The sequence below is a fragment of the Vanacampus margaritifer genome, chromosome 16 (assembly GCF_051991255.1).
Source record: "Vanacampus margaritifer isolate UIUO_Vmar chromosome 16, RoL_Vmar_1.0, whole genome shotgun sequence".
Taxonomy (NCBI): domain Eukaryota; kingdom Metazoa; phylum Chordata; class Actinopteri; order Syngnathiformes; family Syngnathidae; genus Vanacampus; species Vanacampus margaritifer.
The window spans coordinates 19,708,307-19,731,019 of NC_135447.1; the positions used below are offsets into that span (position 1 = coordinate 19,708,307).

General features: G+C 38.8%; 1 protein-coding gene across 4 annotated transcripts in view; it reads left to right on the top strand.

The window, feature by feature from the left end:
- dscama (Down syndrome cell adhesion molecule a) overlaps positions 1-22,713 on the top strand; it is a 191,747-nt gene that overhangs the window by 152,036 nt on the left and 16,998 nt on the right. For all 4 annotated transcript variants that reach the window (XM_077545954.1, XM_077545951.1, XM_077545952.1 and 1 more), the window contains 9 exons: positions 1,235-1,305; positions 4,342-4,585; positions 4,957-5,103; positions 16,433-16,588; positions 18,287-18,420; positions 18,927-19,080; positions 20,978-21,095; positions 21,207-21,370; positions 22,338-22,436. In XM_077545954.1, coding sequence (XP_077402080.1) covers positions 1,235-1,305; positions 4,342-4,585; positions 4,957-5,103; positions 16,433-16,588; positions 18,287-18,420; positions 18,927-19,080; positions 20,978-21,095; positions 21,207-21,370; positions 22,338-22,436 — 1,287 coding nt within the window. The remainder of the gene's footprint in view (positions 1-1,234; positions 1,306-4,341; positions 4,586-4,956; positions 5,104-16,432; positions 16,589-18,286; positions 18,421-18,926; positions 19,081-20,977; positions 21,096-21,206; positions 21,371-22,337; positions 22,437-22,713) is intronic.

A 22,713-nucleotide genomic window follows, 5' to 3' on the forward strand; every position in this document is an offset into this window, starting at 1 on the left:
AAACAGCACAAAGGCTCTCGCTACAATACTATTGAAGTGAAGGAAATCAATTGATTTCTGATCATAGAAGTCATTAATTACAGTCCATCCGTCCTGTTATTTTCCTCAATGCTGCTTGTAGTTGGCATATTTGGAACACTTGGCTGACAGAGGCACGTTCAACTGCAATCATGGTAGCAGTCGACGATACAGTGAAAACATGGACTGGATTATTCCTAATAAGGACGTTTTCGACATGATGGCGTGGATTGGATAATGACACGAGAAGCGTGGATGACCTTACACTTGGAAGTAAAGGGAAACCAACAGATTTATGATTTATATTTACGTGAATAATGAGGTTATGTGCCTGAATATTTAGTTCATTTCACTTTTTAATATAAAAAAAACAAACAATATACAGGTATACATATTTGTATTTAAAAAAATACACAACCAATTCATTTAGGGAGGGCTTAAGAACATTTTAGGAAGCCTTGATCCTGGTAAAATAGGTCTAACGACGCCATTGCTATTATACTATTAGTCAGTCCGCAGCGATATATTATATTTTATGGGTTGTTGTTGTTATCAGAGCAGAAAGTGTTAGAAACCAATTTTGCATTTAAAAATTATCTTTATTCACCACACTGTTATGTAGAGAAATGTAGTTTAGTTAGTTGTTAATGTGCATATTTGCCTATTTGGAATTGCAATTTTTAGTATAAGCCGCGGGCCGGTTAAAAATGAACAGCGGGCCACAAATGCCCCCTGGGCCATAGTTTGGACACCACTGGTGAAAATGTACCATAAAACTCGCATGCCCCCTCTAATAGATGCAGCATGTCAATTAATTGCTGGTTATTGTACTTTATTTACACTCAGTGAACCAATAATAGCAATAAGCATCAGATCTAAACACAGACAGAAAGTAAAGAAGAAGCGAGAAGAGGGTCACCAAAGACGAGGTCAATTCATTAACATCCTGGTAGCATCAGCTCTGTTGAACACACGCTGACTCTGCACTAAAAGCAGAACTTTTCCATTAGCGGCCTCAGTAGTAACTGTCAATAGAGTCCGTTTGGACCCCTTTCTGCAAATTATCCCCCTATCTATTCATCTTCCAACTACCACTTCCACTCCTAGGTAAGCAGCCCCTCACATTTGTACAACCCGGCAGGTCCAGACACACTTAAACATATTTGTCTTTGTGGACAGCTTGCTGATGAATTAAGTGTTGTAAATTTGTCTCCAGCCCCTGACGGACCACCTCAGGATGTGCAGCTGGAGGCCCTCTCCTCCCAGAGCATCAAAGTTTCCTGGAGGGTAAGTTACTATATTATCTTTACTAGATGTTTTTAGCTACATTGCAGAGGTGGGCATTCTGTCAACATTGACGAATGCTTCGTCAAGCCGTCAATGACAGATACCCATTTGTTAAAGATTGATGAGAAACTTAAAATAATTGACAAACTAACATTGACAGAAGGGGTTTTTCATCCATCAATGTAATCATTAGTGATGTTACGCTCGAAGCAGACGCTCAAGTGCTCGCGGCAGAAGTATCTCAATTGGTCGTCCCGATGTCTCGCTGGATCTGGTGGAACATCTAGTGACATCACGCTCTAAGCAGACGCTCGGCAGGTGTCAAACATTCGCGGCAATAAGTGTCTCGATACGTTGTTCCGATGCCGTGCTTCATTCGGTGGAAAAATCACATGACCGCGGAAGTGAAACGTTGTTACGTCACACACGTCGGCCGTGACTGTCGTGTCACTCCAGGTAGGGAGGGGTCGAGTCTGTCAATTTGATTCTGAGTCAAACTCTCAATGCTTCTTGGGGGCAAGATTGAGAGGAGAGCTTTTGCGCACATTGAAGTCACTGAGAATGAGGAAGCGTGCACTAAAAAACAATGAATAATGTGCGCTGATCCTGCCTTACTTGACCTATTGTGCTGAAATTTGGGGAAATACCTATTGAAGCCGCCTTCTGGAGTACCATCAAAGGAAGAAAAGCAGTAAGAATCATACACAATGCTCCTTACAATGCACATACACACAAATTATTTATTAAATCTAAATTATTGAAATTATATGATTTAAGATACTTTAGGACAATGCAGACAATGTATAAAGCGTCAAAATTAAAAAAAAATCTCCCTTATAACTTGCAAATTCACTTCCAGGCCAGGGAATCAAAATATGAGAAATTGAGAGGGAAACATGTATTTGTACAAAGTTATGTCAGAACAACACTAAAATCATTTCCGATCTACTGTACTGGTGGACATCACTGGAATAACTTGGACTTTGGAGTAACCAACACAGGGACATTGGTTGACTTAAAAAATAAAATAAAATAAAAAAAGTATAAAGAACTTTAACAGATACACTGATGAAAATCGATAACTTCTGGATATGATGACATTTGCACACAAGGTCAAAATCTGGGTGAAAACCCTGAACTGTAAAGAAGGCTTGGTGCTCCTAACAAAAAAAAAAAGTAAACATAGCTGAACCTGATATCTTTGCTCAAAGACTGATGGTCACTTGGGAGCTGTTACGCCTTCAAAAAGCAAACACTCCTGACTCTCCTTATTGCTGAAATAAGTACTGATTATATCCTGTAAAACAACATGAAACTAGTGAACTGGTCTTTAAGTGCTCTGGACAAGATCTTCTCAACAATGAGAACTGAACCTGGTCAACGCTCATGTCCGGGTGGAACTTTCATGTCCGGATTTGCAGAAGATAGCTGGGGAAGATGGTGGCCGCTGTGTCAAGCCTCACTCGAAGTTGAAGACGCCAAAGACATCTACCTGTTGAACACGCTGGTGGTCAACAACTTGATAATCCACACAACTAGATATGTGACGAATTACCACTTTGATTATCTGTGTCCTATTGCATTCTGGGAACCGGAATTAATAAGCTTCAGCTTCATCCCGTCAGTCCTTTTTCTTTTCGGGTATAACTGTATGTAAAAAGTCAATGTTGTAAATTGTCTCTATGATTGTCCGAAAGGAAAAATGAAAAAACAAAACAAACGTAACAAAAACATTACATAAACGATACTTATGTTGTGCTACACTAATACCTAGCTCAAGTAATAGTTGGAAAAGCCCAAACAAAGCATAATATGACTCATTGTCATATTATGTCATTCACTGTAAATATAATTATTTGTTACCGCCAATGCCGCCCACCGCAGTCATTGGCATGTCGGCACATGCGAGTGTGCTACAAGGGAGTGCGCGAGGGACCCGTGAGAAACTAAAATATCGATACTGGCGCTCTGGTATCGATCCGATACCGATACTCACGTTAGTATCGATTCTATTGATACTTGGATCGATCTGCACAGCCCTAATATTGACGGAAGTTCTGTCAGTTTGTCAATGACGGATGGCATTGTGAACGCCCATTTCGCTGAGGGAATGACAAATTGACGATTACAATGCCATTCAGCTTGAAATATTGACGGAATGACGATGATGAATCGTCAAATGACGGACACTCAAAATTACATTGATGTGCCCACCTGCTAAATTGTTTGAAAGTGCATTTCTGTTGTTATTATATTATGATGTTATCTATATACAGTAGTATCACAGTGTACTGAATGCTTCAACCTTTTTCAAGACTGTGCTGTCCTCAGCTTGATATTCACCCACCAACCTGTTTTCACTTCAATCGATTAATTACATCAAAATTCTAAAGAGGAGGTCAACCCAAAAATGTTCTTTACAAGAATATGCACCTTTACTAGTCTAAACTTGGCATTCTGATTAATATTGAGTCAGCGGAATATGAATTAAGCATCAAAATCCGTTTTTTATCATTCTCAGGGGTCAGCCATTTTGACACTTGCTGTCAACTGAAGATGACATCAGAGTTGCTCAGGTAATGACCAATTACAGCTCACCTGTTTTTTGAGTTTGGTCATGTAAACCTGTATTTGCAAGCTGAGCTGTGTTTGGTCACTGCCTGAGCCTTAAGCAACTGTGATGTAATTTTCAATCAACAGCAAGCGGTAAAATATTCACCCCCTGAGATGGATAAAAACGGCTGGATTTTGGTTCTTATTTCACAAAACTACTATAATCACAATACTGTGTTTAGACTTGTGAGAGCACATGTAACATATTATTATCATGAAATGTATTTTGGTATTAGTTTGTATTTTATTATTTTTATTATTTCTGATTTATGCTAAAAATCTGCATGCAATTGCCAAAAATACTTTGGCCAGTGAAACTTTAAGTGGAAACACAAGCTTCATAGATCTGACAAATACTGTAGTCGAATGAATTTCATAGCATTGAGAACATATCCAATAATAACCCCTCTTGCTTTCGGCTAGGCACCTAAGAAACACCTCCAGAATGGTGCAATCAAAGGCTACCAAGTGGGCTACAGAGAGTACAGCTCAGGTGGAAACTACCAGTTTAGCGTAATCAGCGTGGAGACGACAGGGGACAACGCAGAAAGCTTGGTATTGGACAACCTCAAGAAGTTCACCCAGTACGGCGTTGTGGTGCAAGCCAGTAACAGTGCAGGCACTGGGCCATCTTCCACTGAGGTGGCTGCCACTACACTGGAGGATGGTAAGAAAGCAGGGAAAAAGCTTCACCATTGAACTCCTTTTAATAGGCCATATTTTGACAACAAATGACGGGAGAAAATTTGACTTTTTTTCATAATTGCTCCTTGGTTTTGGGGGGGATATTGAATCCAAACCAAAACATTATATTTATTAATTAAAAAAAATGTATTTTACAACTCTTCCAAGTAGCAAAATACTGTTCTACTGTGGTCAATATTAAAGAGGTGAGCAATGTGAGTACACGTTAGAGCATTAATTGTAAGGTTACATTACAACTTGGTGGATATAAGATGGTATTACAATGTCTTCTTACTCTTAGAGTGGCTGCTGTTTGTTTACATTGTCAAGTCTCCTGTTCTTCTCCTTGCCCAGTACCAAGTCGTCCTCCAGAACACGTCCAAGCCACAGCTACATTTCCAGAGGTCATATTCCTATCCTGGCTAACCCCTCCCAAAGATGCGCTGAATGGCAACCTGGTGGGCTTCAGAGTTATCTACTGGGCCAACCTGCCCGATGGAGGTACTGTTGCATTTTGCAATTGTTATCAAATGTTTTTTATAAGTGCACCATGGTCTTTGCATTGGTTTACTTTTTCTAGACTAGAAATGGGTCTCATGTTCTGATTACTGAGCATCCTCTAGCTTGCAGCAATTTGCGTACACTCTGACTTGGCTTAGTCTCAGTATGATATCACATAATTTCTGCATATTTTCAAATTTTCTATGAGCTAAGAAAAGCTGTGTTATGCTGAGTAATAAGGTTATTACTGATGCTGGTGAGTAAGCAGTAGCTTGGAGTCGCACCGGTGCATTGTGGGAATAATTCTCTTGTGGCTAAAATTCTCCATAGCCACGTGGATGTCAAATAACATGCTACGCCATTGTCACAAGTTGGGTTTGCGTGAGCGGGAGTTGATTGTGACAGCACAATTACCTTTGACCCTTGCCCTGTCACATCTTGTTGACTTGCACATTAAACATGGATGCTTAAGGACTTGACAGCCATGAGGAGTTTGCATGGTAACAGTAGGTCTCAGTATGTGTGGAAAGTATATCCCTAGAAATATTTTAGAGGTTTGTTTTACAATTTAATATCCAGAGGTGGTCAATGACGGACGCCCATTTTGTTAACGATTGACAGGAAACATCAAAAAATTTACGAGCTAAACATTGAGGGAAGGGGGTTTCTGTCCGTCAATGTAATCGTAAATCTGTCAATAAATTTGGCAATCCATCAATGATGGACGTCCCATTCCGGTGACGGATTGACGATACACTAAAAGTAATGTAATAGTTTATTTACTGTAAAAGTCACAGTGATTGTCCTCGAAATGTCTGCTTCCTGGCTTTTTTACTTTCTAAAGTCATCAATAATGTCCTAATATGACAGCTGCTTGCCTACTTCATGGTTGATGCTAATTAGTGTAAGACCAGTAGGCGATCCTGTCCCATGGATGTCCATAAGTTAGTTCTTTTTTTTTTTTTTTTTTTTTTTACAGAAGAGCTCAGTATTGTTCATTCGATTTGACATCATCATTGCTCTCCTTTTTATTTTTAAAAAAAACAACAAATCAAATTTTAATAAATGTTTTTTTTTTTTTTTTTTAAATACATATACATATATATACATATACACACATATATATATATATATATATATATATATATATATATATATATATATATATATATATATATATATATATATATATATATATATATATATATATATATATATATATATATATATACCTTTTTTTTTGTATGTGGGTGAGTATGTGTGTGTGCGTGTGTGTGTGTGTGTGTGTGCGTGCGTGCGTGCGAGCGTGTGTGTATTCATCAGTTCACCTAAAGCCCATTAAAAAAAATCCCATACTAATAATATAATATAATAATAAATTGCCAAATGCAGAAACATCAATGTAAGTTATCACGATGTAGTGGCTCTCGCTAACAGACAGAATTAAGTAACCGGAATTAGGTTAAAAAATTCTATATACGTAGACCATGTTTCTATAAATTTTGATATTTGGTTTTTATTTGAGGCAGATATTTTTTCCATTAAAATGTGATTTATGAGTAGGTTAGACCATTGGTCGATATTCAGAGTTTGTTTATTTTTCCAGTTAACAAGAATTGTTTTTTTAGCGATAGTAAGGGCTACAAGTGTAGATTGAAATTGTTTATGTGGTAAATCAGTTGTTGTTAGGTCACCTAGCAAACACAAGTTTGGAGATAAAGGTATCCTACAGTCCAAAATAGCGGAAAGTTTTTCTAAGACTTTAGTCCAGAAATACATAACCGGAGTACATAACCATAAAGCATGAACATAAGTGTCTGTAGTGTTTTGTAAGCATTGGAGACAAATGTCGGAGTCTGAGAGTCCCATTTTCTTCATCATATATTGAGTAATGTATGTTCTGTGAATAACTTTATATTGGATAAGTTGTAAATTTGTGTGTTTTGTCATTTTAAATGCGTTTTCACAAACTTGAATCCAAAAGTCAGGTTCCGGTGCTATAGACAAGTCTGTCTCCCATTTCGAGATGGGTAAAGACATTTTATCAGTATATGAAAGTAACTTATATATTTTTGAAAGTTTTTTTGTTGTTGTCGGAGAAAGCTTGTTAATATCTTTAGCTAAAACAGGCGGTTGGAGCGTACCCCGAAGTGTTGGAATTTTTTTCTTTATCATATTTTTAACTTGTAGATAATGTAAAAAATTTCCGTTTTTTATATTGTATTTTTGGAGCAAGGATGTATATGATATAAACATATTATCTGAGAAGAGATGGTGGAGATGTGTAATTCCTTTCTGCTCCCACACAGCTAAATGAAACGGTTGGTTGTTAAGTTGAAAGTCGGGGTTATGCCATAGGGGAGAAAGTCCACAGGGCTCCACTTGGGCTTTTGTCAATTCTAGTGCCTTCCACCAGGCAGTCACGGTGGCGGAAATCATTGGGTTTTTAAAACAATTATGGCGCTTAATCGATGTTGTAATAAAGAGTAAATTTCGAAGTCTGAGGTTATTACAATCCTTCTGTTCTAGTTCCAACCAACAGTTAGTGTCTCTGTTGGGTTGTGCCCATAGAACGATATATTGTAGCTGGTTAGCTATATAGTAGTACATAAAATTTGGTGCCTCTAGACCACCTTTGGATTTACTTTTCTGAAGAGTAGATAGACTAATCTTTGCTTTTTTTTATTCCAGTAAAATTTTGTAACGGCTGAGTCCAACAACTGGAACCATTTAGCCGTAGGTTTAAATGGAATCATTGAGAAAAAATAGTTTATTTTGGGTAAAACTTTCATTTTAATGGTGGCTATTCGTCCTATTAGAGAAATAGGAAGATTATTCCAGCGCTCCAAGTCACTATAAATGTTATCCAGAAGTGGAGAAAAGTTTAAATGAATTAAATCAGTTAATTTAGGTGAGATTTTTATGCCTAAGTATTTTAAATTACCTATAGGAAATGAGTAGTGTGGGTCCTGGCTTGCAGGGTTCCATGAATTTTCTGTAATAGGTAGAAGTGTTGATTTTGTCCAGTTAATAGAATAATCTGATAACTGTGAGAATTTAGTTATTAAGTTAAATACTTCCCCTAGCGAAGTAGCCGGCTTTTCTAAATAAAGTAAGATGTCATCGGCATATAGATTAATTTTATGTTCTGTTACCCCAGAGTGAATTCCTTGAATCCTTCTTTCCTGGCGTATGGCTAATGCAAGTGGCTCAATAAATATTGCAAATAATAAAGGGGATAGTGGGCATCCCTGTCTTGTGCCTCTCTGTAACGTAAAGCTCTGAGATATAATCCCATTAGTAGTAACTGTAGCTTTTGGAGAATCATATAATACTGATACCCAGTGGATAAATGATTTCCCAAAGCCAAATTTATTTAAAACAGCAAAGAGGAAGGACCAGTTAACTTTGTCGAAAGCTTTTTCTGCATCCAATGATATAATAACTGCCTTTTTATCATGCTGCTGTGACATGCTAATAAGGTTAAAGAGTCTCCTAATATTATTAGTAGAGTGCCGATCTTTAATAAAGCCTGTTTGGTCGCTATGAATAATTGTCGAGATTACTGTTTCTAGTCTAGATGTGAAAGCCTTAGTGATAATTTTAATATCAGTGTTAATTAGTGAAATCGGACGGTAACTTGATGGAAGGGTGGGGTCTTTTTCTGGCTTTAATAAAAGTTTAATTGCTGCTGTATTCATGTGTGGGCGTATGTAACCCTTAGTTTTAATTTCTGTTATTACTCTTAAGAATAGTGGAGCAAGCATTAACCAGAAGTGCTTAAAAAATATAGCCGGATAACCATCCGGGCCAGGTGCTTTGCCATTAGGCATACTATCTAGAGCACTGTACAACTCGTTTATAGTAAGTGGCGCATCTAACATGTCTTTATATTCAGTAGTTAACTGAGGTATATTTAAGCTACTGAGGAATGCCTCAATATGCTCAGGGTTAGGCTTGTTAGTTTCTAAGTATAGGTTACGATAATAGTTATAAAAAATGTGATTTATTTCTTCTGCTGATTGTGTGCATTCACCAGTTGTCCCTCTAATAGCCGTTATAAGAGACTTTTCCCGATTGCGTTGAAGTTGGTTTGCAAGAAATTTACCTGATTTGTTATTATATTCAAAGTTGTTGTATCTCAATTGTTGTATTATAAACTCTGTCTTTTTAGTTAGCATATCGTCTAACTGTATTTTTGTATTTTGTAAGTCAGTCCTTTGGTTATTTGGGTTTATTGCGTACTCATCCGTCAGTTGTTTAATTTTATCTTCCAAGTCTTTTTCTGATTTTTGATCCTGTTTCTTTTTATAAGATGAATATGATATAATTTTACCTCTAATTACTGCTTTCCCAGAGAAGAGATGGCGATATGTCTGGAGAGTCATTTATTTCCAAAAAGTCTGCCCATTCTTTTCTTATAATTTTGTCAAACTCTGCGTCGTTTAGCAGTGAGATGTGAAAACGCCATGTCGGTGGTGGTTTAAAGGTATAATCAACTTGTAGGGAAAGGGAGACTGGTGCATGGTCGCTAATAATAATAGGATGTATTTTTGTAACAGTTTTATCAGCAATAGAGTTATTTGTAAGAAAATAATAAATTCTTGAAAAAGACCAGTGCACAGCGGAAAATAAGCTAAATTTCTTCTTATTTGGGTTTTTAAGTCTCCAGCTGTCGACGAGGCCAAAGTCATCCATATATTCCCCTATTACTTTAGTAGATTGTAATCGCCTACATGTTGTATTATTAGAACGGTCAATTAATGGATTTAAGACTGTGTTAAAGTCTCCTCCAATAATAATAGTAGTGTTCGCTGCTAAATCAAACAGCTGAGAGAAAAATTCATGGAAAAAAGCCGGATCATCATTATTAGGGGCATATAAATTACCAAGTGTATATATTTTATTAAATATAGTCATCTGAATAATAATGTATCGGCCCTCTGGGTCTGTTATTGTATTATTTAAAGTAAAGAGTAAATTCTTATGTATGAGTATACCGACTCCTCTTTGTCTACTGTTATAAGGGGCAGAGTACGCTTGGCTAAAATTATTATCAATAAGTAATTTTTCTTCAGATTTTTGTAGGTGGGTTTCTTGTAGGAGGCAAATATCTGCTTTTAATTTTCAGAGATGGTCTAAAGTTTTTATTCTTTTTGCTTCTGAGCGAGCGCCACAAACATTCCAGGAAACCAGAACTAATTTATGCATACAAACAATATAGACTCAGTCCTGTGTATATATCTGCATAGGCCATTTGTCAATATTAGTATGTTATAGGATAGAATCAAAGTGGTTAGGTGGTTTATGTAATTTGTGTAAAATATGAGGTGACGAGTAAGTAAATATAACAGTGAAAAAACAGGTAGGGAGGTAAAAGTAAAGGAAGTTAACGGGGGATTAAACATAAAAATACACCAATAACTGGTAACCTAAGCGAGATTTTTTGTTTAAATATTCCTTAGATATGTTGTTGTTAGTTATGTATTTAATAATATATTTATAATATCGCCTAAACATAATGAGTATTCATATTTAAGGTTTTATAACCACATATACAGTATATGTATACATCTAATAATCAAACAAAGTTTAGTTCCACCAATGCCATTTAGAACAGCCAGGGAGTGGAGTTGGGGTTCCGGAATAGTTGGCCATCGATGTATAGTTTATCGACGACCATCGCAGTCCGTTTACCCTCCTGCCTATTTTGTTTCATTATAGGAAACAGTACCTTTCGCCGCTCATTAATCTCTCTCGGGAATTGGTCGTTCATTCCAAATGAGGTCCCTTTAAGCTCCCGTCCTTTACTTTTAACAAATTCTTTCTGTTTAAAATGCTCAAACTTGGCGATAATAGGACGGGGTCTGTTGCCCCTAGGGCAGAGGTGGGCATCGAGGGCCGCAGTCCTGCAGGTTTTGCGTGTTGCCCTTCTCCAACACAGCTGATATATGATCAGCTCATCAGCAAGCTCTGCATAAGCCTGATAACGATCCTGTTGATTGGAATCAGCTTGTGTTGGAAGTGAGAAACCTACAAAACCTGCAGGACTCCGGCCCTCGAGGACCGAGATTGCCCACCTCTGCCCTAGGGGCTCCAAGCCGATGTACCCGATGAAAAGAGATGTTATTTACCGACTCCTGAGGAATTTTTAACGACGTCGTCATAAATTTTTTTTTATCTCAACCTCTGGATTGTCAGAGGTATTCTCGGATATTCCTGAGAATATTAAATTCTCCCGCATGCTACGGGATTGAATATCCAGAACAGTTTCTTTTAGCGTTTTATTTTCCTTTTTAACGGTTTCTAACTCGGCTGAAACAGTCACGAGTGTAGAGTGTAACTCGGCATTGTCTCGTTGGAGATCATTTACTTGTTGGCTGAAGAATTCCATACCTTTAATTCTTTGACGTCCTCGCTGATTAGGGAGAGGACCTCTAATTTTTTATTTATGGACTCCAGCATACTGACCGAAACCTCCGTAGTGGCTAGGTTCTCAGTGTCCGTCGCTGAATCATTTTTCCTCTTTTTCAAAGGTTTTCTCGACGGAAGGATTCTCCATCGCGCAGCTGTAAAAATATGCGTCGATGAAGCGTTCGAGGTCCTCCACGTTGGGTGGTATTCCAAATCTGTCGGATGAAAAGGAGAGGGGAAAAAAAAGAAAGGCAAGATATATGATGGTTAAATTTGGATTAGTTTAGTATAATAGAGCTAATTCTATTTTAGCAGCAGGGCGCCGCCATGTTGGGGTTTCCCGGTCTCGCTGTAGGTCTCGCGATAGTCACAGCATCTCGCGCATGCGTCCAAGCTTCAGCTTCCGACTGTTTAAAAAGCCTTAGTGATGAGGTCAACTGCCACCTCATACTGGACTGCGGGACCTTGCTGACATGGTCCACATGGTTTCGAATGTCACACCATACTACCTTGCAATTTGTGCAAATGAGAAATCGGTATGACTCAACCTCTTCTGCCAAACTTTGGGCTTCAGCCTTGGTCAGAGGATCAGTCATCTTCTCCCTGACCTCCAATAATGATTCCCTTATATTAGAGGCCCATTACCGCACGGCCTCTATGCTGTTAATACGGCTCTCCCACCGTGTGTCACTCTATGTCTTGAGTCCAACAGTGACGTGTTCACTGAGGATTGCCCATCTTTGTGGGGCTGCTGAAAAAAGGTTGTACAGTTTCTATACATTGCCAAAGTAGCTGATGGCATCTGTTGAAGATAAGCTGCATCAGCCTCCACCAAGTTTAGGGAATGTGCTCTACTTGGAACATAAAGCAAACAAGGATTCTTCTTAACTCTTTGACTGCCAGACGTTTTCAGAAACGGGATGACGCCAGTGCCAGCCGATTTAAGCATTTTGACTGATCTTTCAAGGTCCACAGAAAATGTTGTGTTTGGACTATGGAAACACACATACTACCAAATGAAAGATTGAACTCTCATCTTTCATCAGAAAAAAAAGTTTGTTTCTACCTTATTCCGTTCTTCAGTAATCAACAATAGAAAATGGTTAGTTTCACCGAAATGCTCTGTTTTGAAACAAAAAGCGGAGAAAAAGAGCTTTTTGTGAAACGATGTAATTTCATGCACGCTAGTGAATTCTACACTTCTTTTTGTCCATGAATGATGCCACAAACACCTAAATAGTGCTTTACTTCTGTAATACACCACCACCAACAATGAAAAAATGTTTTTGGATTGCAAAATACGTTTATTTCCATTCAACAGTGTAACAATTTGACAAAACAATTTGACAAAACAATTTGGCAAACTATTTACAAATGTGTGCAACTGTGGTACTATTTACAATTATGTGGATGTTTCAAATACAGTTTTTCTTTTTGTAACGATCTCCTGCGTGCAAGGAGAGGGACCAGGATTTGCACAACAGATTACTTTCACTTTCGATTGTCCCTTTCGCGTGCAGACGTTACACTTTCTTGACGGCCTTTTTTTCCGGGGAATAGCAAGTAGCAGACTGTACCCACTCCTCCGATGAATATGCATTGGACTCGGGGCACTCTTCGTCGTCCGATTGAACGTCCGCCTGAGCGTCCTCCGCGTTTTCCGGTGTTAGCATCGCTAGCCCGTAAACCTTTATGACGTTGTCATAGCCGCCGCGTCAGCGCTTCCAACTTCGGCGTCAACCTCGGAGTCACCATCATCATCATCATCGATGATGATCATCGTCGTCATCAATGTGCTCTTTAGCGTTGGTCGATGCCTTTCGTCTTTGAAAAAAATTCCCAAGTGTGAGCTGCTTGCAACCTAACTTTTAATTAACCTATTGGTTTTGAAAATGGCTCATATAAGAGCTAAAACCCTCCCAAATGACGTTTAATTTACAAAAATAAATTTGCTTCACTGAAGAAATTTTGATCATTTAATGAACACAGAAAGGTCAAATTTTGGCAAGACAAAAGTTTTGTCGCCTACAAAAAGTAATGTGAAAATGGAACAAATAATTTACTTCAAATACAAAAAAAAGTTACATAACATCAGAGAATGAAGTAGTGGTGCTGTGAGATCCATATCTATATCTACTTCCATGAGCTTGAAGGACTGCATCCATGCGGTTCGGCAATGATTCATACAATGTATTGATGAAGTAATCAGGAATAGCAAAGAAAGCAGTCTTACATGCCTCCCAGAGTTCATCAAGATTCTTTGGTTTGGTCTTCCATGCTTCCGCTTTCATTATACCCCAGACATGCTCAATGATGTTCATGTCTGGCGACTGGGCTGGCCAGTCTTGGAGCACCTTGATCTTCTTCGCCTTGAGGAACTTTGATGTAGAGATGGAAGTATGCGATGGACCGCCATCCTGCTGCAAAATTTGACCCCTTTTATGGTTGGGAATGTAAGAGGTAGCCAATGCGTCTTGATATTTTAGGCTATTGATATTGCCTTCCACCCTGCAAATCTCTCGCACGCCCCCATACTGGATGTAACCCCAGACCATGATTTTTCCGCCACCAAACTTAACTGTTTTCTGGGTGTATCTCGGATCCATGCGGGCTCCAGTAGGTCTTCTGCAATATTTGCGGTGGCTGTGATGTAATTCAACCGAAGATTCATCAGAGAAATCCACCTTCTGCCACTTTTCCAGCTTCCATCCTTTTAGCAGGCTGTGGGCCTTGGCAAATGCCACACGTTTTTTTTAATTGCCTTTTGTTTAGTGCTGGTTTCTGGGCACTGATTCGACCATGGAGTCCATTTCGAGACAGAATTCTACTAACTGTTCTGGTTGACACGGGGACTTGAGGTGACCAGGCCTGGTGGAGCTCTGCTGCAGTGGAAAAGGGGCTGGCCTTGGATTTTCGTGCCAACAAACGGTCCTCCCGAGCAGTTGTCTTGCGGGGTCTGCCAGACCTGGGCTTGTCAAAAACATCTCCAGTCTCTTCAAATCTTTTTCTTATCCTTTGGACTTGATGCTGAGACACATTGAAGGTGTCAGCCACCTCAGCAGTGGATCTGGTCTTCAGCCTCTTGATAATCAACGCTTTGGTCGCAGGGTGAATTTTAGGCATGGTGTCCGTGGTCAAGTTGCAGTTGATGTGAAGGTCTGGTGTGCTGGGGTTCTTTTTATACACACCCACTAATTGATTGGTCAACAGGTGAGGCTGGAATAAAGGATTGGGTGCATCGTTTGACAAGGCGACAAGACTTTTGTCTTTGCAAAAAGTGACTCAGTGAGCTTTACCAAGCTGCAAATGTTAGAATGCTTTTCAGCAGTTTCGTTTTGCACCAAAATATTATTTCAAAAGCTGTTGGGATTGAATTTAGCCATTTCTTGTAAAAAAAATATTGATTAGAAATATATTTCAGGGGCATTTAAAGTCAACTTATACCCAAGCGACAAGACTTTTGTCAGGGACTGACTATTGTCTTTCCAGTTTCTAAACACAGCTCCAAATCTTTCTAGTTTGCCATGTGTGTTGTATGGCAAAAAAAAATAAAAAATCATCTTGTCTACAAATCTATATTGTCCTTTGTTCTTTCTTTTTTAAGACAACTTTTTTTGTGCTTTACTTTGACTAATTTTGGCGACGACTGCCGCCATCCTCAGAAGCTCTCAAACTGACAGTTGTGACGTTGTGACATCAGCTGATGTTCCTGGGCGTAGCCGGCGTTGTCATGTGATGCTCCATGCCGACTACGCCGTCTGTCACTCGATGATCTCCAGAGAAGTGGATCCCATGTGTGAGAAAGTTAAAAAGTTCCTTCGTCCCTGTTTAGTGTGTTTAGGGTGTGTGTAGTAGACATCATGCAACTTCTCACTTTTGTAACAAAATCCACAGACTTTCAATATAAAAACATAATATATAAACAAAAGGAAGGTTTTGCCATGGGAGATCCTCTTTCAGCCATCATGAGCAACTTCTTCACCTGGAAGAGAGGGCCACCACCACAGGGACATACACAAGATTTAACATACCACCTCAAAACAATGGACAAAACTGGAAATATCAAGTTCACACATGAGGAAGAACAACAAGGACAACTCGCTTTTTTGGACACAAGTATTCACCACGAAACAAAATAGCAGCATCAAGACCACAGTCTACAGGAAACCCACGCACATGGACCAGTAGCTACTTTGGACCTCAGAACATCCCATTGCACACAAACTGTCAGTTGTTAGAACATTATTCGAACGCACAAGCATTATTACGGACATGGACGACAGAAGGAGAGAAGAAAAACACATAGAAACAGCAGTAAAAAAAATGGTCAATATCCACAATGGGCAATAGAAAAAGGCAAAAATCAGGTAAAAAAGAAACAAAAGAGAGAATAACAAAAAAAGGAATAAATTAAAAGAACAAACAATCAATACAAGGAAACAATCACATTACCATATATTGGAGGTGTCACAGAAACAAATACACCGAGCAATGGGAAAACACAATATAGGTAAAATAATTAAGCCACACAGAAAACTAAGGCAGGAATTAGTGCATTCAAAGGACAGTATACATCCAGACAATAAATGCAATGTAATATATGAAATACCCTGCAAAACCTGCAATAAAACATATGTTGGGAAAACAGGAAGATCTTTCATCATAAGAAAAAAAGAACAACAAAATGAATGTGACAAACAGCAACACGTTACACTAGAACAGAAAAGGAAAGGGCCACACAAGAATACCTAAAATCCACCATATCAGATCACTGTAAACAAGAAAACCACATTATGAACTGGGACAAAGCAAGCATCATTGGAACAAAATTACAAAATTTGTTCAGCTACAGGAAGTTTGGTTACAAGAAGAGAGAAGTTGACCTAACTGAATTGTGTTCATACCCTTTTCTCAGAGCTTGGAGAGATCAGGAATGTAACAACTTCTAAGCCATCACTCGAGTTGGACAGACTGGAGAAGTACACAAACTACAGCATCCAGGTGTTAGCTTTCACCCGAGCAGGCGACGGTGTTCGCAGTGAACAGATTTACATCCACACCAAGGAAGACGGTAGGCAGCCATTTCCATAATTATAAGGCTGATGGAAATGAGATTATCACAAAGTAGAAATTGCATTGAATGAACCAGTGTGATGAACATTTTATTATTAGTTGTAAGGATGTTCACAGCTTTTTCTGTGTGTAATATTGCATGTTTATTTGTTTTTTTACAGTAGTGTACCTATTTTTTCTATGGATTGAACATTTTTAAATGAGTGAAATGAGAGAAAATGTTCATGCATGTCTGAGAAAAGTGTTTAAAGTATGCGGTGAGAGGTTTTACAGCCTTAATAAACACACTTTTATAAATGGGATCTGGGGGTCATTGGGGGGGAGCGTGGTCAAGAAGGATACTTCAGGGTATCCAACTATGCCAAAAAAAATTCATTAAAAAATCATTTCAGTCGGAGTCTCTAAATGTTGAAATATATTTAAGTACGCAGCAGATTTTTGCACATAAGGTGATCTTTATTAACAATGTACAAAATGGACAAAAAAAATAATTCACAAGTCTATGAATAATTAACGTCAGTGTTTAACATGAATGAAATTTGCTCGCCCACACTTGTTTTGTTTAAGGAACAATTCATATTTTCTCCCCTTGTTTCATTTTATACACACCCTATGAAAAATATTAATAAATTAGTTACTACTACTACTACTACCTGTACTTTATTTACAACCACATAATGTGAGTAATGTTATTAAATCCCCCAATTCTAAACTAAAAATGTTAGAGTAAGTGTTAAGTATTCTTCAAGCTGTTTTGTGTGATTTTTAACTATATCTTATTTTGAAATCTTTGCTTTTAATTTGTAAGGCTGCTGCGTATTTCCGTGAACTGTTTCACGTCATTCAGCCCATGCATTTATTTTTAGTTTGTGCAAAACAACGTTAGCTTATTGATGTCTGTCCAAAACAACCTATCTGAACATAAAAGTTATTTTAAATAGTCACTCACGTCTCACGGGGAAACCATTAATTGCCAAAAACGTGTAATCTTGGGACTCTTCTTCTCCAGACTTCTATTGAGGTGGATTACAACATTTTGTAGTAAATAGCGCCAGCTACTGTGCAGGAGGGGCATAACAATTAGTATGCGTCTGAAAAAAATGCTGGCAGTCTGTACTGCAAGACGTGCAGCGTCACTGCGCTGTCGTGATATGTTAATTATTTGGCACCTCCAATCTCATTTGAGGGGGGGGGGGGGGGCAGTGTCACCCCGGCTTCCCCTCTGGCTCCACCAGTGTTAATAAATGTACAAAATAAAGCTGTCGACTTCACAGATTTCACCTGGGTATTTTTTTAAGCATAACTCCAGAGATAAATGAGGAACACTGTAATCCAATACAGCATTTTTTCTTAAAACTGCATGAAATGAATGGCAATTTTCAAATATTTTGTTTTTAGTTGAATGACTAGATCACATTGGGATCACCAATGTGACAGAAGGAAGAAGCACTTGCTGCTGATTGTGAACACTTCTTTAATCTTCAATTGCCAACAAATGAATGAATCACCATTCAACATTGCATTCAAACCCCACCTACCTGCTGGGTGACAGGCAGGGTCCTAATGTTCGCAACAATATACTGTGTTTTTCATGCTTGAAGTGGAACGCTATACCTCTTGTAGCAGGAAACCCTTATGTTTGAATTTTTTTTTTTAACTACTACTAGAGTACGGTATAATTTTCTTTGTATTTCAGTTCCTGGTCCACCTGGTGGTGTGAAGGCAGCAGCTGCTTCCAACTCAGTGGTGTTTGTCTCATGGCTTCCTCCTATTAAAGTGAATGGCATCATCAGGAAATACACTGTTTTCTGCTCCAACCCACACCCCACGGTAATACATAATACTGTACAGTAATATAAATTTAATCAAAGAGTGAAATGAAAAAGTATGTATTTTAACTACATTCACTGTATGTCAAAACTATTGTGCTAGCTAAATTCAAATTGCATCATCACTTTTTTCTGAATTTTTTAGTTAAGTGCAGCAGTGACTGGTTTATTCCTGAATTATTATTTTTTAGTTGTAACAGAAAAGTCAGACTGCAATGTCCAAACTTAAGGTTAGAGTTGTACACCATAGTTTCACAAACACAGTATTAAGGAAGATAGTTTTTTTTTTTTAATGTATACTGACTGATAAGGATGCACCACAGAAGATAGGTGATTTATACTTTTTTGATAAGGTGCAAATTGAGTCGAGGTCTATTGGAAGCAACGAATGAATTAAGGTGAAAAATGGTGCGCAGTTATATAACATTTGTATGGTAATGATGATTATTCCTGAAAGATTTTTAATTGTAATAGAAAAGTCGGACTGGAATGTCTTCCCACACACAGGTCAGCAGTGAGTTTGAAGCTGCCCCAGATGTGTTCTTCTACCGGATCCCCAACCTGAGCAGGAACCGGCAATACAGTGTCTGGGTGGTGGCCGTCACTGCTGCCGGCCGTGGAAATGCCAGCAAAATCATCAGCGTTAAACCCATGGCTGAAGGCAAGTGAAACAATGGAACTTTGAAAATGATTAACAAATGACGACTGTCCGATTCTGATGCTTTGTAAGTCTGAAGTGTTCCTTTGTTTGTGGGGCATCAGTTTAAGACGACAGTATCAGAAACAGTAGGTTTCTGTCAATTAAATACAATTCCAAAGATTATAACAAAAGCTACATCATTTATGGCGGTTCACACGATCTCTACATTGCATGAAGTGACCTCAGCAAAATGCTCACGCCTATCGTGTGATCTTATTTCCACATCATTTTCTTAGCGTGAGCGTGGATGATGGCATATGCAGATAAACCACCAGGTGTCAGGACCCCTGACTCTTATCAGGGGGTTCACATTGCTTCTGAATTTTTTTTTAGACATTATCGCTGCATTAGAGAATAAAGATATGCAGCCATCTGTGACTCGAATGTAAGGATCTTTAAGAAGAAGAAGAGGAAATTGGCTCAACTCTAATTTTACTAAGGAACTTTTAATTTACGTTGATTGTGGCGGTAATGTTATGCCTGAAGGAAGATCACATTTTCCATGAGGACAAGTGCATTGCGTCGTTTTTTTGAGCTTACACACATTCATATTGACTTCCGTCTTGGGGTGCAGCAATTAACCAGTTTTACGTTTAAAGTGGTTTTTAAACGTCAGGATTAAATAACCACAGCCGTTCAACAACACCAGTTATTTCCGCTCACGTGCGGCGCAAAATGAGCCATGCAGCATAGTTCATAGCTTTTCTGTTTCCACACGGCCCTTTTAGCGGGCGCAAAAGAACACAGGGCTCAGATTTGAACGCCGCCCGGGGAGAGTTGTGTCCTCGACGGCTGTGGGTAGGGTTCCGAGACGGCAAGGCCTGTCGCCGCCGCCGGAAACCACTGGTACACCGCCTGCCACACTGCCGTTCCGTCGCCACAGACCATCGGCTGCCTCCCCAACCCCAGGGCTCTGGTACGCGGCAGGGCGGGGAGCTTCCGCGAGCCCCTCTATCCACGGCCGCCCGCTAGAGAGGCCATAGGCCGACACTTTTGAAGCCGCAGGGACTCCCAAGAAATGTATCTCAGCATATGCATTATGGCTGCAAAATGCCTACATGTGTACCAGTAAACTGCACAAATCGCCAGTTTAAAGGCTGTGGACGAACATTTCATCTGTAAGTATGGTTGAAATGGAAAGAAATTGAAAGATGAAAGAAAAAGATGATTTTTGGGGGTACATACCGTCCACTTGTTATACATAGTGCCTAGGCCCTATTTTAAGAGTATGTTTAATCTGCTGTATTTGTTTTAAAGGGCAGCAACTTTTTTCAAATTTATTTTCAGTTATTTATTGTTGTTAAAAATAAACATTTTCAATGAATGCTGATGTGATTTTTTTTAATGTCTACCAAAATAATCGTCAGACAATAATCGTACACCAAAATCTGAAACCGTTGCACCCCTACTTCCGTCTTTGTAATGAATGGGGAAAGGGGGAAGTGATGTATTCCATAAAGTAGTCAGCACATTTGTATTTTTTTGTGGCAGTGTTACCCTTCCTACCATCCTCCTCAAAGTTGCTTATTGCCAGTAAAACTGATACAGACCCCCTCAGTCCATGGAAAAGGTACCATTCAACTAGTTTTAAGTCAATGTTTCATCAAAAGAGTTATGAAAATATTTTATTAAGGTTGAAATGTTTCTTAGTGCTTCTTTAATGCTGCTTGCTTGTCCCAAATTTATATATTCTAGTGAAAATGTTTGCCTTTTAGTAGTACTGAACTCAATCCCCAAAAAGTCACTTATTTGTGCCTCTGGAAAGCCCTGACACCAGTTTCACTTTGGGGATTTAGCTAGGACCCATTCATCGCTACTTGCAGTTTGAAATTTATTGTATTTATTTCTTTATTTGTAGCTCCCGCACGCATCTTGACCTTCAACAGGACGGTCACAACACCCTGGATGAAAGACATTTTGTTGCCTTGTAAGGCGGTTGGGGATCCTTCACCAACGATCAAGTGGTTGAAAGAGATGTGAGTATCCACTAGCATGAAGGCAGTGTGATTGTAAATGAATGTATCTTTTGTATATGGTCATTTAGCACACAACGCTAAGCTGATTCCCCTCACACTTGTGTGTTGCAGCAATGGAACCCCTGCACCAGTTGCAATTGACAGTCGGCGCAGTGTTCATGGTAATGGCAGTCTTGTTATCCGGACAGTGAAAGCAGAGGATTCCGGGAACTATACTTGTGCTGCTAGTAATAGCTTTGGCTCGGATAAGATCGTCCTCAACCTGCAGGTTCAAGGTAGGAAATTAAAACATTTTCACCTTGTCGCTATTTTTTTATCCTCCTCCAGTTAGCCACTCTTTTTGTGCTCTGACCAAAGCAATTAAAGTAGCGTCTTGGTGCAAAAAAAAAACTAAGGTGAAGTGAATTGAGGTGCTTAATTTGGACAAAATTATATTGAATCTCAGTGGGAGTATTCCTGGTTAATAAATCCCTTGTAGTGTCCCAGTACATATTATGTACATTTGAATGTTTTTGATCTTTTAAATCAAAGAGAAAGCATTGAAAAATAAATACTTGGGATCTTTCCCCCATATTGTGGAAACATGTAGACGTTCAAAATGGCACCGTGCTGTTATTGCATTTGGGAGTTGCATAGTTTGTATACAAAGTATGGCACATTTACATAATTTGTACGTATAGACACCCATTATAATTCTTTTTTTTTATATATATTGTTAACTGATGTATTTCAAAGCATTTTCCGGGATTATGGCATGAATCACTTCAGTTCATTCAAAAAGAAACTATTTTGAGAGTGTTTACACTACTACACCACCAGGTGATGACAGAGACCAGTTAATTATTTTTCTAGCAATTCAATTGAAGTCAAGGGTTAAAATGGAGCACCATGAAAACTGTCAACAACGGTTCGGATTGTCATTAGACATGCTCGTGTTGTTGTGTGTGCGCATCACACACGGGGGAAAAAAACTACATATGTATGGGTAGGCAGCATCTATAGGCAGTTACAAAACCTTACAAACCTTATTAACATTCACAACAAGCTGCAGCATTCTTGTGTTGTCTACAATGGATTAATGATTGCATTAATTTCAATGGGGGGAAATAACTTCAGAAAACCATAAATTATCTCTATCTCTATTCCAGAAGCACTGATCTTATTTTTTATTTATTTTTTTATTTTACAATTGGTCAGTGTCCACCCCATTTCGTTTGTAAAATAATTCTGTGTCTTTTTCAGTTCCACCTGACCAGCCTCGCCTCACAGTGACCAAGACGACAACAACTTCCATCACGCTGTCTTGGATACCTGGAGACAATGGTGGCAGCTCCATAAGAGGTTAGATATATGTGGAATTTTTCACCTTCATCATCTTGAGTCACTGCGCAAATTGGTTTGCAACATGGAGACGTTGGCAAACCGCCTTGAAGAATTGGTTGCGAAATAGTTATTGGTCAAACTCCTGGATGTGATGCTTCGGGATCCTTTCCCCTATCCCACACGTGCAAGTCTTCTGAATTTTTTTTGGAAAAAGACAATCTGGCTGTTTTTGTCACGATTTTGCCCCTTCCCGAGTACGTCAAACGGCCTGAAACAGACCTCTAAATAATAAGAC